The sequence below is a fragment of the Lolium rigidum genome, chromosome 1, assembly GCF_022539505.1.
Source record: "Lolium rigidum isolate FL_2022 chromosome 1, APGP_CSIRO_Lrig_0.1, whole genome shotgun sequence".
Classification (NCBI taxonomy): domain Eukaryota; kingdom Viridiplantae; phylum Streptophyta; class Magnoliopsida; order Poales; family Poaceae; genus Lolium; species Lolium rigidum.
In genome coordinates, this window is record NC_061508.1 from 73,386,658 (window position 1) to 73,402,760 (window position 16,103).

Genomic DNA, 16,103 nt, shown 5'->3' on the forward strand with positions numbered 1-16,103 from the left:
TGCCCGTCCTCTGCCGAGTGCTCCCGGCGGATTTCTCGTCGGCTGGTGGATGTCCAAGTGCTCAGCGGTGTGGCCGGTATGGTGTGATCTTCGTCAAGGTAGTCTTCTCCGGGGTGGCGTCGAGTCCGGAGCCCAACACCTCTGCAGCTCTCGGGTGAGCTTCTCTCATGTTCGATGGTTCGACGCCTTCGAGCCGGGCGAGAGGGCGAGGACCCTCTTCGGCATGAGAACAAGTTGGTGCTTCACGGTGCTCGGAGTCCCGGCTGTTCTCCTCGGATTCAAGACTACAATTTGGCTCCGGGCGAGTGCCTCGCCGTGCCTCCGGTCTGGTGTCCTTGGTGTCGAACAACGGCGGTCCGCACTCGCGCTCGCTCTTAGTGCAGTGTTGTAATTCGTTCTGTGTGTACCCTTGTATCTTTCTTGCCGTGGTGTGCGTGGTGTGGTGTCCTGTTGTAACTCCTGGCCGGTTGATGGCTTTGTTAATTCAAAGCTGGGCTTTCGAGCCTTCTGTTTAAAAAAAAAAAAAATCAGCTCTTTGGTTCCTTTTGACACAAAGGTGTGTCCATGTCTAAAGTCTGGCTCTGTATCGAACAATATATCTATCACTCGACCGTACCACGGAACTTTCCGCTCCAATTGCTGTTGCTGATGGTCAGTTTGCTCGGGAATCGCCAATGATAAGTGGACACCTCCTAGATCCGAAGCTTGTGATGCCAGACTGCTGGATTTTAAGTCGAGAGTTTGCTCTATACTTGCTTCAAGTAAGGAACATACGCATCGTAGCGTGCCGGGAACTGTGTTGTGAGAAGATCACCGGCAATATGAGCTACAATCCTCCCGGCACGCTCTCTGATCTCGCTGTCATGCGCTGTGACGCCTCTACTGTCAATCATTCCCATCAGATTCTGAACAGATTGCCTGGAAGATAGTAGCTCTTTGCGTACAAGTATGCCCTGTTCCACGAAAGTGTCTAGCACCCTGGCTCCTGAAAGACGGTCATCCAGTGACGCAGACTCCAGCAGCACAACAGCGTATGTGATCAAGTTCCAGCCCCGTGGCAGAGGTTCTTCCTTATTACAGCTGATTTGGGTGTCTGCTTCATATCTCCTAAGAGCATGTCTAACAGGCCCCGTATTTTTTCGCCCCTTAAAACGCGAGTAGAGGGCCCTGTATTCACTTTTCGCCGGCCGAAAACTCGGACGAGCTAGCAGACCCCGTTTCCCACCCCGTAAAACAGAATATTCTGTTTTACGGGGTGAAACGAGTCTCTAGCTCGTCCGAGTTTCGACCCTCAAAACAGGGTTTTTGACAAATTGCATATTAGAACCAACACACCATTCACATAAAATAAATGTTTTACATCACACAATAATCGTCTTAATTATTACAATAATGTTTCTCGGAAATGTCAACAAATGTTCTAATGGAAGAATTAAACAAATAACAAATGTTTCACACATACAACTTTGTAGTTACAAGGTGGAGCATCACCCTTAACTAGTCTTGCAAACAAAGGGGATCTATTCAAGATGTTGATGTCATCTGTGAGATAGTACCCCATGGTGTACTCATTGTTCATAACTTTGTAGTTACAAGGTGGAGCATCACCCTTAACTAGTCTTGCAAACAAAGGGGATCTATTCAAGATGTTGATGTCGTTGAGTGTCCCCGGCAATCCAAAAAAAACATGCCAAATCCATAAGTCTTGAGAGGCCACAGCTTCAAGAACAATGGTAGCATCACGGCTTTTGCCACAATACATGCCATGCCATGCTTTTGGACAATTTTTCCATGTCCAATGCATGCAATCCAAACTACCAAGCATCCCCGGCCACCCCCTCTTTTCATTGATCTCCATGAGCCTTTTTGTATCATCCTCATTTGGAGCTCGGAGATACTTCTCTCCATACAACTTGATCACCATCTTGGCAAACATACGCACGCAATCCGTGGTTGTTTGCACACCAATGCGAAGGTACTCATCGGTATAATCTGCTTGGTATACCGTATGCAATAACCCTCATGGCGGCGGAAATTTTTTGGTATGGGCTAAATCCCATGACTTGGGCGGCATTTCTTTTTTGCTTGAAATAATCGCAATTTGCCTCGCAATCTTTGACGATTTTCTCGAACAAAGTCCTACGCATTCGGTACCGTCTACGGAAGAGGCGGGGAGGATAGGTCGGTACCTCGGCGAAATAATCTTGCATCAGCTGCTCGTGGCCGAGCGCGCGGTTCCGCGGAATGCACATACGCCCCATCACGGATCCTTTCCGCTGATCCAGCAGCTTCATGCGGTCCTCCATTTGCTTCAAGCCGAACAGGAGCAGCATCATCTCCGTCTCATCGTCGTTGAGCAGCTCGTCGATATCCGAATCGCCGGAATCCGACGACGACCAATCGGTGGTCGTCGCGTCCAAATCCGCCATGTGCACATCCTCCGAAGCCATCTACCACGGTGTACCATACATCAGCCCCAAATCCGACCAATTTACCGGCGGCAACGAAGAAGAACGCGGCGGAATACTCACCGGCGGAGAAGACCACGGCGGGAGGGCGGGCGGCGCGCGGAGGGACGCGGAACTTCGGCGGGGCGCGGCGGAGGTGCGGCGGGCGTCGAAGAACCTCGACGAGGCTGGGCGGACGGCGGAGGGGCACGGATCCGACGGATTGCGGCGGCGGCGCGCGGGTGGCGGCGGCGGCGCGCGGGGAAAACGGGGGAAAACGGGTGGGGAAGCCGAAATGTCGCGCGCGCTTTTGGAATTGGGATGCCGGCTTCGCCCACTATCCCCGCTCCCACCCCGCACAAGTAGGGGCGAGGACCCGCCCCGTGCTCGAAAACAGCAAAAAACGATTTGGGGGGCGTTTTTACGGGGCGTGCTAGACGGCCGGGTAGAGCCGAAACCCTCAAACCAGCGGTTATTATACGGGTTTGCCCCTTTTACGGGGTCTGTTAGACCTGCTCTAACTAGTTTGGGACCCCAGCCTGCGAATCCACATTCATCGCTCACCGGCGTACACAGATCTTGGCTGCCGAGTACTGCCCAGTAAATTCTGAAAGCTGTCTGGATCAGAACAAGAGCGTAGAAGATGTCCAGCGCCGCCTCCAGTTTGGCTTTGTTGGCAGCGTCCCCACCTGCGTCGCCGTAATCCCGTTGTACTAGCCGCGCCACCGAGATCGCGAAGCACACGTATGTCGACAACCCAACGACGAACGCGACACATAACATCAAAATATACTTGGCCGCCACCAGCACGGATATCATAGGCGTCCTGCTGCGGTCTTCTCGTGCATTGCGCGCGCGCATTGCACACAATATTTCTGCCTCTGCTACGTAAATGTCAGCATTCTTGATGTCCAGAAGTGTTGTCACCCTGTTTTCTGGTCATATTAGCGAGGAACAAGATTATATGTTGACGCTAATATTGTGCAAATCGTAGCCATATTGAAGAATTGGAGCCACATACATATGTCCATACATAACAAGAACAATGACATCATCAAGATTCGTTGTAAAATCAACAATTCAGAATATCTTTACCATCCTAAATAAGGAAACCATGCTAATCCTCAAACCTTGAATCGGATTTACAACCTGTCTTCACTATGTGCTTCGTCATGACGAGATTATGGATATACTAAATGTCATTTGCCAGCGTATTGATTTTGAAATTATCATGTGGTAATTTGTGACAAAATAGGTTGACCACATTCTTTATTTGCTGAAAAAACATACCGATCTTTACAAGAATCCATCACCGATACAAAGCCAAAGGTAAGAATGGATTGAGATTAGTGGAAGCTGTGTTTATGTCATCAATTTGTCTATTATTTGTGTTGACTTGGAAATACTAGTTGCCCCATAAATCTAGATATTTTTTCTTTGCATCTCATGTTATCATTGAAAATGCATGACATGTTGCATGTGAGGAGTTTTTTTTTTTTTTTTTTTTTTGCATGGCTTCGCTCAACGGACCAAAAGAACAAGCTGATTTTCCTAGTTGCCAACTTTAGCCTGCAAGCAGGACGAACACGGGGTGACCATTTCCCACCCGATCTTGCCTTCCCAAATTAATCAGGCTAAGAGCATCTTCACTCCCCCCCCCCCCAAACCCCCCCCCCAAATGGGGGTGCCGGCGCAAAAAATCGTGCCCAGCCGCGGCGCCCAAATTAGGTTTTGTACCAGTGCGTGCTGACTATTCATCCAGCGCCCCCAGGTCAAACCCAAATCAGAGGGAGTCTAGCGGTATGCCGGCGGGCTAGCCCTATTGGCGGGACATTGCTAATTTTCCCTCCAAAATCATTCTATTTCCCTCCATTTTCCACCACATCACACAGATCGGCTCCCGCCTCACCGACCACTCCCGCCCATTTTCCCCAGCCAAGCCGAGACACTGCCGCGAGCCGTGGTACGTAGCTCCCCGGGCGGCGGCGGACGGGCCCCCGAAGAAGAAGGGAAAGCCCGAGAAGGAGCAGCCGGGGGGGATGACCAATGCTGAGTGGGCCTTCAACCTCGAGAGCCGGCAGGTGGAGAACGCCAGCTGCCGGTAGAGACATCAGAAGGCAAGGGAGTAGAAGGAGTTGGCGTCGGAGGCGATGGAGGCGGCCATGATGCAGAGGGCCGCTACCATGGCGGGGATGGGGGCGCCGCCCCTAGTACATGCTTTCTGCGCGGGGGAGCCAAGCACCGTCTCGTCGCCCTCTCCGTCAAGCGCGTCACCGGCGCTAGGGCCGGTGTTCCAAGAAAAGCAAGGTAACGGCACGCCACACCTCTCCCGGTTCTCTCCTTCATTGTGCGTTGTCGGCAATTTTTTAGGCCGTTTGTGTGATGCTACATTTTTGTTGGGCATTGCAGATGCACGCCATGACCGCCGCCTAGCGTGAGAACAACGACAATGTTGAATTCAAGTTTATCCACGTCTTCGCCTAGATCGAGACATGTGACAAGTGAACGGATACGCGGACTGCCTTCGCCAAGGCCAATGCCGTGTACGACCCCACCGTGCGGCCAGCGCCAGCCGCTGACGGCCGGCCCGTTTGGAGCAAGAAGGCCAAGGCATTGAGGAACACAACGCCGGCCATCGAGAAGCTACACTCATCCATCCTGGTGTGCATAGCTGACGCCGTGACGCGCGCCGCCAAGCGGGCAAAGCATGCCGCACAGATGGAGGTGGTCGCGGAGGCAAGGTGGGTGTCGGTCATCGAGAGGCAGGACATCAAGCTCGACCTGAACAAGGACACTATGGCGGCGAAGAAGAGGAAGGATGACCTGGCGATGTTGATGGTCGACACAAGCGGCATGGACGACGAAGTTAAGGCGTTGTGCGCCGAACAACACGCCATGATCCTGGCTGAGAGGAGAACTCCACCAGCGGCCCAGCCAACCACCACTACACCACAGGCGACCTAGACGCCATCAGCGACCTCGCTAACGACCATGACATCATCAGCGATCCCTACTCCACCATCGGCAATCCCAGAAGAGGTGCCTTTCACCCCGGTGGATGATCCCGCCCTTTGATTTCCGCGGCTATGTAATGTCGGCCTGCGTGCCCCTTTTTCTGGTTCGCTAGACATTGATTTGCAACGACGTGATTGTCGAGACTATATGATCGATTAGTAGACGCCAAAACTATGTGATCAGGGATCTATATTCGTGTTTGAATTTGTTAATTCTATTTGGGGGGCACGTTTGGGGGCTGCGACTGGGAGCCGGTGTCCCCCGATATTTGGTACCTACACCGGTGCCCCCATAAGAGCATCTCCAACAGGCGCGCTAAAAGCCCCGCGCGGCAAAAAAAACCGCCGGTTTGCCGCGCGCGGGCGCTGCCGCGCTGCTCCAGCGGAGGCGGGAAAAAGGCGCGCGCGCTAAAAAATTTGCCGCCCGCGCGCTTTCGCGCTATCCCGCGCGGGAAACTTGCCGCGTGCCGCGCGCTATAAACACGCCACGCGCGAACGCGTCCAACTGCCACTTCCTCCACGCGTCCGTCTCCCTCCTCGCCTCTCTCCCTCCCGCGCCGCTCCACCTCCGACCGCGCCGCCTCCACGAGAAGCCTCCGCGCCGCCGCCCCTCCTCCGGCTACCACGGTGTCCGGGCGCGGCCGAGCGGCCGGTTCGACGCGGAAATCCGCTCCGGCACGAGGCGACGCGGGCGTACGACGCCGTCGCCTGGCGGCTCGGCCGCTCCCGGCGTACGATGAACTTCCACGACGTCTTCACGCGGGAGCAAGCAGAGATGCTGGCGCCGCCGCCGCCACGGAGGCCTTCTACGGACGCCACGCGCAGAAGGAGGAGGAGAAGGCGGCGATGAAAGCGAAGAAAAAGGCGAGCCGCGAGAAGCGCCGCGCCGAGTCCGCGGCGAGGAAGAAGGCGAGGGCCGAGGCGGCGGCGAGGAGAAAGGAGGAAAAGAAGAACGGCGCAGGGCCGTCGACCATCGTCCTCTCCTCCTCCTCCTCCGACTTCCAGTGGAGCTCTCGGACACGACACTGAGCAGCTCCGACTTCGACTGGGAGTCCGACGACCAGTCGGAGGAGTAGTTTATTTTAGTATTTTCGTTTAAATGTCGCATTGTATCGTTGCACTTTTAAAATATATTCGTATTTTCGATCATATTTTCATAATTTGTTTGATGAATTTTCAAAAAAAACGGTCGGATTAGCAGTTTGTGACGCGCGCGCTGCAAAATAGAGCCTCTGCCGGAGGTGCGTTTTTCGCACACCAACGCGCGCTGCAAAATAGAGCCTCTGTCGGAGGCAAATTCGCTATACCGCGCGCCAGCGGTATACAGCGCGCCCAATCACCGGTATAGCGCGCCGCGATTTAGCGCGTATGTTGGAGATGCTCTAAGTGGGACAATCGGGCATGCCTTCTTATCCCACCGGCGGGCTCTGGTGGCGGGATACCAACCAGGCTTAGCAGCGCGCCAGTCTTTTAGTTTGGGAAATCGTGTGGCTGAGAAAAACATAAGACTTGTCCATCTGGCATTAGGACGACCTGCCTTTAGGAAAGCCTTTGCTGCCACAGAGGGAGTTGCAAGTTGAACATGATGAGATCCAGGGGGCTCAGACCCTCCTTGTAATTTTGAAGAGGAAACCCCCAGGACGAAAACTAAGCGAATAAAACTAGTGAATCAGCAAGGACTAGCTTGCAAGGCTAAATACTTCTGGGTAATCGATAGCCGAATCCATTCTTTTCAAAAATCGAATTCGATTTTGAAAAAGAACATCCTTAGCTTTTCGTATTAAAAAAAAATCTTGTCATAGCACATAAAAGTTGAGGATTTGCATTTGTTGATTAGTTCGATGTTGAGATCAATGGAAAAAAACCTTGTCTAGGTATGGTAAAGTTGAGTCACCAATTTATGGACGGCGAGAGTACAAGAAATGGTTAAACCACACCAGAATCACTCAATCAGGCATAACCTCTTCGTTCTATGTCCCTAAAACAAGAAATTACCTAGTAGAGAGGAGCCGCAGCCGAGACGTGGACGGAGAGCAATCAGCAATTCTGCACGAGTTTTCTGCAGTTGGACTGACGAAGAGAGGAATCAGCCCCCTGAGAGGAATTGAGGGCGGAGGAGGCCGAGGCACTGCCGCAGAAAGCGGGCGGCGGCGCCGGCCGTAGGTCGCGCGGCGCGGAAGAGCATGGCCGAGGAGGGCAGCAGGTGGAAGCCAGCCAGGGCACCGCGTGCAGGACGGCCAAGTAGGCAGGGGCGGGGACCGGCGGAGATGGCAAGGCGGCCTGCCGGCGTGGCCGCGTTGGCGTGGCGGTCGCGCGGCGGCGGGAGGGAGCAGGGCCAGCCGAGCTTAAAGGTCGAGGCCTCGATGGTTTCTTCGACCGAGCGGTGAGCAACGAGTTGGGTTACGTGGGCTGCCCCGGGCAAACTTTTTCCGTATGAAACTTGGAGCCCATATTCCCTTGTTGGGCTAGCCCGGTAGCAATTTGCTTTCTGCATCTTTTCGTTTTTATTTTTATTTTTTCTTTGATATTTTTAGATTTCAAAACTGTTTAGATTAAAGTTGATAGAATTTGGAAAATGTTCAAATGTGAAAAGTGTTCTATTTTTTTAAATGTTCGGATTTAAAAAATGGTTCATCTTTAATAATGTTCAAAATCTAAAAATGTTCAGCTTTTTATCAATAAAAAATAGAAATAGAATAGAAAAGAAAAAAACCAGAGGGAGAAACTCACAAAACCAGGTAAGAAACCTTACAAATTACAGAAAACCGCGAAATACTGTGGAAAACAAAAATAACAGGAAGAAAACCGGCTATGCCTAGCGCTAGTAGGTCGGCCCAACTAACTCGCGCTTCAATGCTTGACATATTCGCTCCCGCACTGGAGCGGTAAATTGTTTATGCTGGCCATCGGGCCGGCCCGGCATGGTCTAGGCACGCACAATGGTAGGCACAACCCAGCCTAGTTAGGCACGATTCCTTTCTTGCCGGGCCATGCAGACCCGCATGCATCACACTGAAAAATAGCATGGCCCGAATAATTGGTGCATGGCCTAGCAGATTCGACTTGTTTGAGCCTGAGTGGACGTAGCACGAGGCCACATATGTTGTTCAAAACTATGCAGGCTCCAGAGTTATCACTAACACTGAAGCACCATAGTGGTGCAAGAGTTGTGCCTCTAGGAGAGCAGGGTTTGAACACCAGAAACTTCAATTTTTTAGTATTTTTTCGTAAATATGTAATTTCGTGTCGTGCATTTTTCGTATTTTCCCGTATATATGTAATTTCATGCCGTTTCCATGCCGGCTCCCGTGCCTCTAGTCGTGCTTTCTAGTGGCCCAAAAAGGCTCGGCCCGATGGCCAGCATTAGGCATATTCATTATTATCTTGGGCCTAGCTCCACCACATCTTTTTTTTGGGATGTGCTCCGCCACATCTTTGAACAAGGCTTATAATTTTGATAAGATCTTTACGCCAGGTGGCTATGTTAGCTTCCTATGGGCCATCACGTTTGGCTCCTAGATTTTCTGATATTACAGATACATACTTTTGACATTGTTAATGAATATAAAAGCCCTCGTTTCCCCTCAAAAATATCTATACTAGATTACTAGTACAATGCATCTTCTTTTCTAAATCCTCATCTCCAAAGAAACCCTTGGGAATCCGTGCTTAGCTATGAGCAATTTGGGATGCGTAATCTTCTGGAGACACATGTTGATTTGTGGAGCCATTCTTGAGCCTGAATTGCTAATAGGCGGATCCGGGAGTGGACAAGGTATTAGAATTGGTAGCCAAGCTTTTACATCCCTTTAGGGCATCCACTATGTGTGCAAAATAGCACACCATAAGTCATATGTGGCAACCCTCATGGTTCATCTTATATATAGTGGCTATCTACAAAGTTCACCTTAAGCTTAAGGTCTACCACAAGCTTGTGGGCTATCCATAAGGTTTAAAAAAATCATTTCTCGATCCTCCTTTCTCTTGCATGATGCGTACTTTGAATGACATGTGGGACCTATCTTATAGGAAAGTACACTTTATACATTGTAGCTATTTCCATAAGCTATGAGCAAAAGTTAACCTCATATATAGGTGATGCCCTTATGTGTATGGCGCGACAACTTTTTTCAAGAACGAATGTGCACATCCGCATGATAGTGCCTAGCATTCTCATCACTTTTGGTGATCCACTATGTACGCACTAGTGAACACCTATTGCGTTGGAGAGACCGGTTGTGGGGCCATCCTAGAGCCTACAGAGCTGTCAGAAGTAGGAGCAACTATTGAATGCCTAAGAGTGGTTGATGTATTACAACTGGAAACTGAGTTAGGCTTCGTATATCGCATCGTGCATATGAGGCGATGATCTTTGTCAAGAAGGAGGTGCATAATCTCATGCTAGTCTAGGGCAATCTCACCACTTTTGGTCAATCCATTGGGTGACTGATAACGAGTATAAGAAAAACAGTTAGATGTTTCAGGTTGCTTGCCATGATGTGGTACTTATCTAGTTTTTCATAATGTTTTGTTCCCTCTCCAGTGTGATATTTTGGCTTACCACCCCATCTTAAAATGTTAAGATCCGGGGACCTAAACCACATCCTTTATTTTGTCTCCATATTGAATTATTAGGCCATTATGTACTTCTAGAAAAAACTTCAACCATTTGTTTGGTTAAAAAACATGAGATATATTCTAAGATTATACCATTAGAAAGTTTTCAATGAAATATTTTTTATGATACTATGTACCTTACATTTTATTAACAAGATAAATGGTCAATTTTTTCTGGAATATGCGGTGGCCTTGTGCGTGTTTGGTATCCTGGGCTCCCCTTGGCTCACATCGGGGCTGCATTTTTTTTGCCGTTGGGTTTCCTGGGCTACCACGCGTTGTTGCACAACATGGTTCCTAAAACACCCCTGGGGCAGGCTCGGGAGGAGCGTCTGAATCGGTCTTTTCTCGTGAGCCACCCTCGTCTCCGCAAAAAGCGACAATGTCGCGTTCCCGTAGAGCCACCGAGGGGAGATGGTGCAAGCTCGAGGGGAACGATGAAAAATCGGCGAGATGAATTCGGTCACCGCCTTAAAAATTTAGCCAACGTATATAGGGGTGGCTCTCTCACCGCCAATTCCAAATCCCCCCCTCATTTCGAGCTCATCCACCCTTCAAGATCTAGCGACATGGCCGACTCGTCCTCACCCGCAAGGTCGGCGAGGTTGGTGGCGGCGATTGGCCGCGAACTATCGTCTTCTTCCTCTACATGCGTCGATCACTGCGGTTGTTGTAAGATTCTGCAAACCATAGTCTTAGATCTATTAGAACTTGTAGGTACACAGGGAGATTTGAGAGCCTCCATTGTAGGACATTCTTTCATCGTAAGTCGTGGTTGGATCTGACTCTAGCACGAGGACGGTTATCGTGGTTGGATCTGACTCTAGCAGGGGATGGTTGTGATGCATGCTTTTGCACCAAGGTCTCCTTCTTCCCAACCTCTGTATTGCGTGTTGATCCTCTGACTGTAAGGAGGCTCTTTTTTGTGGCTGTAGCTTATGGTGGTTTATTGATGTGCAAATTCTTACTGATGTGAATGTGCTAGTTTATTGATGTGCAAATACTTACGCATGTGCATGTGGTAGTTGATGTGAATGTGGTAGTACATTTATGTGCTAATGCTTAGCTACGTTCGTCTGGTACTTGTCATGTGGGCGCGATCATACCATTGGACTCCTCTGATCTTTCTATTCCATTTGTCAATGCTTATGATTCCATGTTTGCACACAAACATGCCATGTTTTGGCAACCAAAGATGTGTCCGAGTTTATGCTGAACCGCTTGGTTAAGTTCGTCAATACAAGCGTCTACTTTAACCTGGGATTCAAAGAGGAACAAATGAAGAAGGTACCTGATAATGTTCTTGCATTCGCTGGCATACATGTCAGCACTTTTCAGGTCTACAATCACATCGAAAGTGGAGGACCAAGTGGAGCGTCATAAGCAAGATCAAATCTGATCGCACTCTCCAGTGGAGCGAACATTGTTGCTGCTTCTATCTTGGAGTTGAAGAGAAGAGTAACTGAAGGTAATAAACTTCATGGATTTCCTTTTTTTTTTGATCTTACAATAGTCCATTGTCACCCGCCCTTACACTTGTTTCTTCTGAATTGCAGTGCTACCCTGGTCACGAACTATGCTCAGATAAAGAAAAACTTCAAGCCCCGATTTATCTGCAAGGACCAGCTGTACCAACCTCACTTGCTGGTTAAGGCACTCAACTTCATTGCAGACAACAAAGAAGAGTATGTCGAGTATCGTCAGCTGCATGCATTGGAGAGGAGGACATGGCTTAAGACCTGTCTACGCAAGGAGTTTCCTGCTTAGTGCTTTTGCTTCCTTCTTCATCATCCTCCCGATGATGGTCATGGTCTGCTGATTTTTGGATGTGGTCTCGTATGCCTCCATTAGCTAGGACTTTTTTCAATCTGATCCCCGATCTGTAATAATGAATTTGTTCAAGGTGGTATATACTAAGTCCTCGTGTAATGAACCTGTGATGCATCATAAATATAGTTGCTTTACCATGATGCATCGCTCAATAGGGTAACTACTTGATGTGTATTACGAACACTTTTTGATGAACTGAATGTTGTTGAATGTGTTATTATTCAGTTAGCACTACTGGGTAACGTCACCACTCAAATGAAAGGGTTACCACAACACCATCATGTATGCAACCAAATAAGATGTGGTTTGCACCATGTAGAAAATCGCCTATACAGGCACCTAAACAATGGGAGTTGTCTTTCCTCTCAGGTGCAGAAAAATCTTCGCGGTCAGCCAAACAACATAGCTTTTATTACCTGTGTCCCGTTTGCAACCGAGCATACCCAAATCATATGCAGGCCTACGTTGCACGGATACGGCTGAAATGCCGCGTATCGGGGGTCGGACACGGCCGGATACGCGGATACGTATTGGATACGCTTGGATACGTATCTGCACGTATCAGGCGATTTTTCGTTTTTTAGAAAAAAGAAAATAAATCGGATACCTGTGGGATACGGCCGTGATACAGGAGGGATACGAGAATACCCTAATCCCGTTGTAAAATACAAACGAAGCGATACAACACAACACACTTTCTCACCGACGTTTCGCCTGGGCGCCGCACGCCGCATCAAATCGCTGGCCACCTGTGCTACTACGCTGCCGGACCGGTCGCCGGCGAGCAGATCCCTTCGCCTTCCGCCGCTGCATCGCAGGACTGCAGGTCAGTTTTTCCTCTTCCCATCTCAATCTATCGCTTCTGCTTGGTCCAACGTAGATTGGTTTTGCTCGCTTGCTGCGGCGGGCGTGGCCGGGCTGCCGGAACCAGCGCCGATCGCCGGAATTCGAGGAATCATGTGGTAGCGAGGAAGGCGCTTGCACTCTGCAATCCTTTATTGATTTCGATTAATTATTTGTACTGACTCATAGTATGTGCATGCCTATGCCTGCTGTTCTTCTTTGGAGATAGCAAAGTTTCCTGTTCTTCTTTAGTACGATACATGAATTTGTATTGCTAGTGTGCCAAATCCTTCTTCAACCACACTCATGTGTAAGGCCACATGCATGATTCTGAGGATCTCGGTCAATTGACACGAAATATAGATTATAGATTGTAGAACACCTTGATTGAATTGGATTAATCATTGTCTACTGGATTGACTATTTTATACTCCGCTGTTACTTTCTCTTCTTGCATGTCAGAAACTGAATGGTGTTCCTGTGATTCCTCCAAATGATGATCCAAAGCTTTTTTTGGCAAACAACTATGTCAAAGTATTCTTATACTCCTATATAGTTAAAATTTTCATTCTTGAGCAAAAATCAGTAATTTAATAATGTTAATTATATATATACAAACGTATCCCCGTATCCTTGTTTTTCGAAAATCGCCGTATCGGCGTATCGTGGTATCCATATTCGTATCCGTATCGCCGTATCCGAGCAACATAGATGCAGGCAACCAAAGGCGCCCCTTGTAAACCAGTATAAAATGATTAAAAGAAATACCTCTAGATTGTCGTATTCATCGGCGCGAGCTATGATGGCCTTTGCCAGATTAGTCCACGATGACGGTGACTGATTGCCCTTTGTCTTGTCTCTATCTTTCTGGGCAAAGCCTAGTTTAATTGAACTATGTACTCGTTTGGCAATCCCCCTGCAAATCGTTCCACAACGAACAAGAGAAGGTGCAGCCCTGGATCTCGCAAAGTCAACTCCGCGTTGATTGATGATTCATTCAAGAAATTACCATGTTCTAAGATACATGATGCCGTTTGCGGAGCTGTATTGTGCGCTTGTGCCCAAGCAACGGGTTTGTTCGGCCGCAGTTTTATCAGCATTGTGACGGATAGTGAACCGAAATTTAGGCAGAAGCAAAACAAAAAAAAGTGGCAGGGTGTTTTTTTTTTGGATGAGAAATAGGTTGGGTACACAAGCTGCAGTAATACCACTAGTAAGTTAGTGACATTGCAGAGTACCAGAGCAATCGACGGACCAGTGACCACATGCGTATATAATATCGATATAACAGTCAGCCATTGTAATGATCTCAAGATTGATCTACTCTTGTTACTATTACCAGTACTAGATGTTAATAACAAGGGAAAAGATGAAGGTGATCCGTAACCAGCAAAAGCTATACCTCCATAGATGGAAAAGATAGATAAATCCAAGCTACTACACAAGGCAAGCTAGAAGCTACTACGGTTGGAAGATAAACTTACTTGCAAGCCATTAGAGCATGTCTAGCAGGCCCCTTATATTTCTGCCCCGTATCTGGCTGCTTTTTCGCCCCGTATCGAAAAGTTGGCAACGAAAGAGCCATTCCGTCTAGCAGAACCCGTATTTCGCCCCGTATTTTCAAAAATAAAAACCCCGGGAAGTTCGATTTCAATGATCATACTACGGATTTCATTGATCATACTACGGATTTCATTGATTCTACATCCAGAATGCGCGATCCTACTCGGGGAGGTCGACTAGGTACGAGTCCGCCTCCGCCTCCGCCTCCCGCAACTCCGCCTCCTTCGCGGCGGCGATGGCCGCCGCCACCTCTTCCTCGACCGCCCTCTTCCTCTTGGCGTCGTCCTTCGAGAACTGCCGTAGCTCCTTCAACAAGTCGGGGCCTCCTCGTCATCGCCGGCGAGCGGAGCTCTTCTAGCGCTGGTGCTCCCGCTGCTCCAAGCCTCCTTCGCCCAGGCGGCGGCGCTCCCGGTCGGCGCGCCACTCGTCGAACTTGAGCCCGCTCATCGGCTTCATCGGCGGATCCTCGATGAACCGGCGCCGCCCCGCGCGAAGTCGATTAGCTTTTCCGGGACGGACGCGGCGCCGTTGTACTTGCGAGGCCGCGCGACGGCTGCCGGCGGCGGATCTCTTGCATTGCCGCCGCCACGCTTCCTCGACGGTGTCCGGCGAGCGGGATCGCTTCGATCCGCTCGCCGGCGAGGCCTCATCGCGGCGGCGGGAGTCCATCCTAGCTTGGGGGTGGAATGCGGCGCGGGGAGCGGCTAATTGCTCGCCGGAGCAGGAGGAGGAGGCGGCGGCGCGCGGCGGAGCTAGGGTTGCGAGTGAGGGGTTAACCCCTCACTCGCACCTGCGCCCACTATATGTACGGGGCGAAGGGCCGATTTCCTGGGCCCCGTATTCCGCCGAAACGGGGCGGCCCGAATACGGGACCTGCTAGACGGCCCGAACCGCGCCTGCCCCGTATGTCGCCGGAATTTTACGGGGTGGGCGGGTTATACGGGGCCAGTTAGACATGCTCTTATAAAGCTGAGAACGGTGAAAACCAGAAGTCCTTCATCTTCAGGACGCTGACGAAGCCGCCGAGGACGACGACGGTGGACCAGAGCAGCGCCAGGACCCCGAAAGCGCTTACGATGTTCCGCGCGCCCGCCCGAGCCTTGGCATAGCCGTTGATCAGTTCTTCTGGCCTAATCTGGCCTGCTTCCATGATCTACGCACGCTGCCCCGTAGCAGAATCGACAGAGCGAGGTCGCTTGAGAAGTCGCAGCAGCAATGGAAGAATCTGCAGAACGGTTGGTGGCTTGTTGTTTTCTCAATGTGATTAGCCTCTTCTGCTAGTAATATTATTTTATTTATTATTTGTGTGGATGGATGCCTTCCCGCATGCTGCTGTGCTGTCCCAATTTCTTCTTAGACTCTCACTGTAGTATTCCGATCAGCTTCACGCCGCTCGCCGCCGAATGATTTGCGAATCCGCGTGAACGACCTTCGATCACAACATTATCTTCTAGATTAACATTTTGAAGGTTTAACCTCGCTTTGATACCGCTTGTTATTATCGTAGGTCTAGTCGGTCTATCATGAATCAAGCAACCACATCACAAAGACGACACCAAGATTCATTACCGCAATTCAGAGAACTTGCATACTCAGCGGGGCATGACTTGGGGCGATCCTTTCTATGGATACCGTAACACCTGACCGTCTTAGGCACTAAGCACAAGCCGTCGACTCCTCTTACACTCCTGCTGCTATCAAGTCATTATAGGTTACAACATCTGGTGACCCTCATATTATATGTGACGCTTAGGCTATTAGAGTTCGACTCGAACACTAATTATAACCT

The 16,103-nt window shown here is 49.8% G+C and overlaps 1 protein-coding gene across 1 annotated transcript; it reads right to left on the reverse strand.

Moving 5' to 3' along the window:
- Positions 1 to 532: 532 nt before the first annotated feature.
- Positions 533 to 15,328, reverse strand: LOC124675735. Its single transcript, XM_047211813.1, has 4 exons — positions 15,279 to 15,328; positions 14,236 to 14,248; positions 2,969 to 3,375; positions 533 to 1,111 (listed from the first exon to the last, which is right to left on the reverse strand). Exons 2-4 carry the CDS (start codon positions 14,244 to 14,246, stop codon positions 747 to 749), a joined length of 783 nt encoding a protein of 260 aa, XP_047067769.1. The 5' UTR covers positions 14,247 to 14,248; positions 15,279 to 15,328; the 3' UTR covers positions 533 to 746.
- Positions 15,329 to 16,103: the final 775 nt, after the last annotated feature.

Bases quoted from the DNA above. Each gene is read 5' to 3' on its own strand.
- LOC124675735 (XM_047211813.1), bottom strand. The intron at 1,112-2,968 runs TTAGAGCAGGTC...TTAGACATGCTC, and splicing joins AGGCTGGGGTCCCAAACTAG to TTAGGAGATATGAAGCAGAC.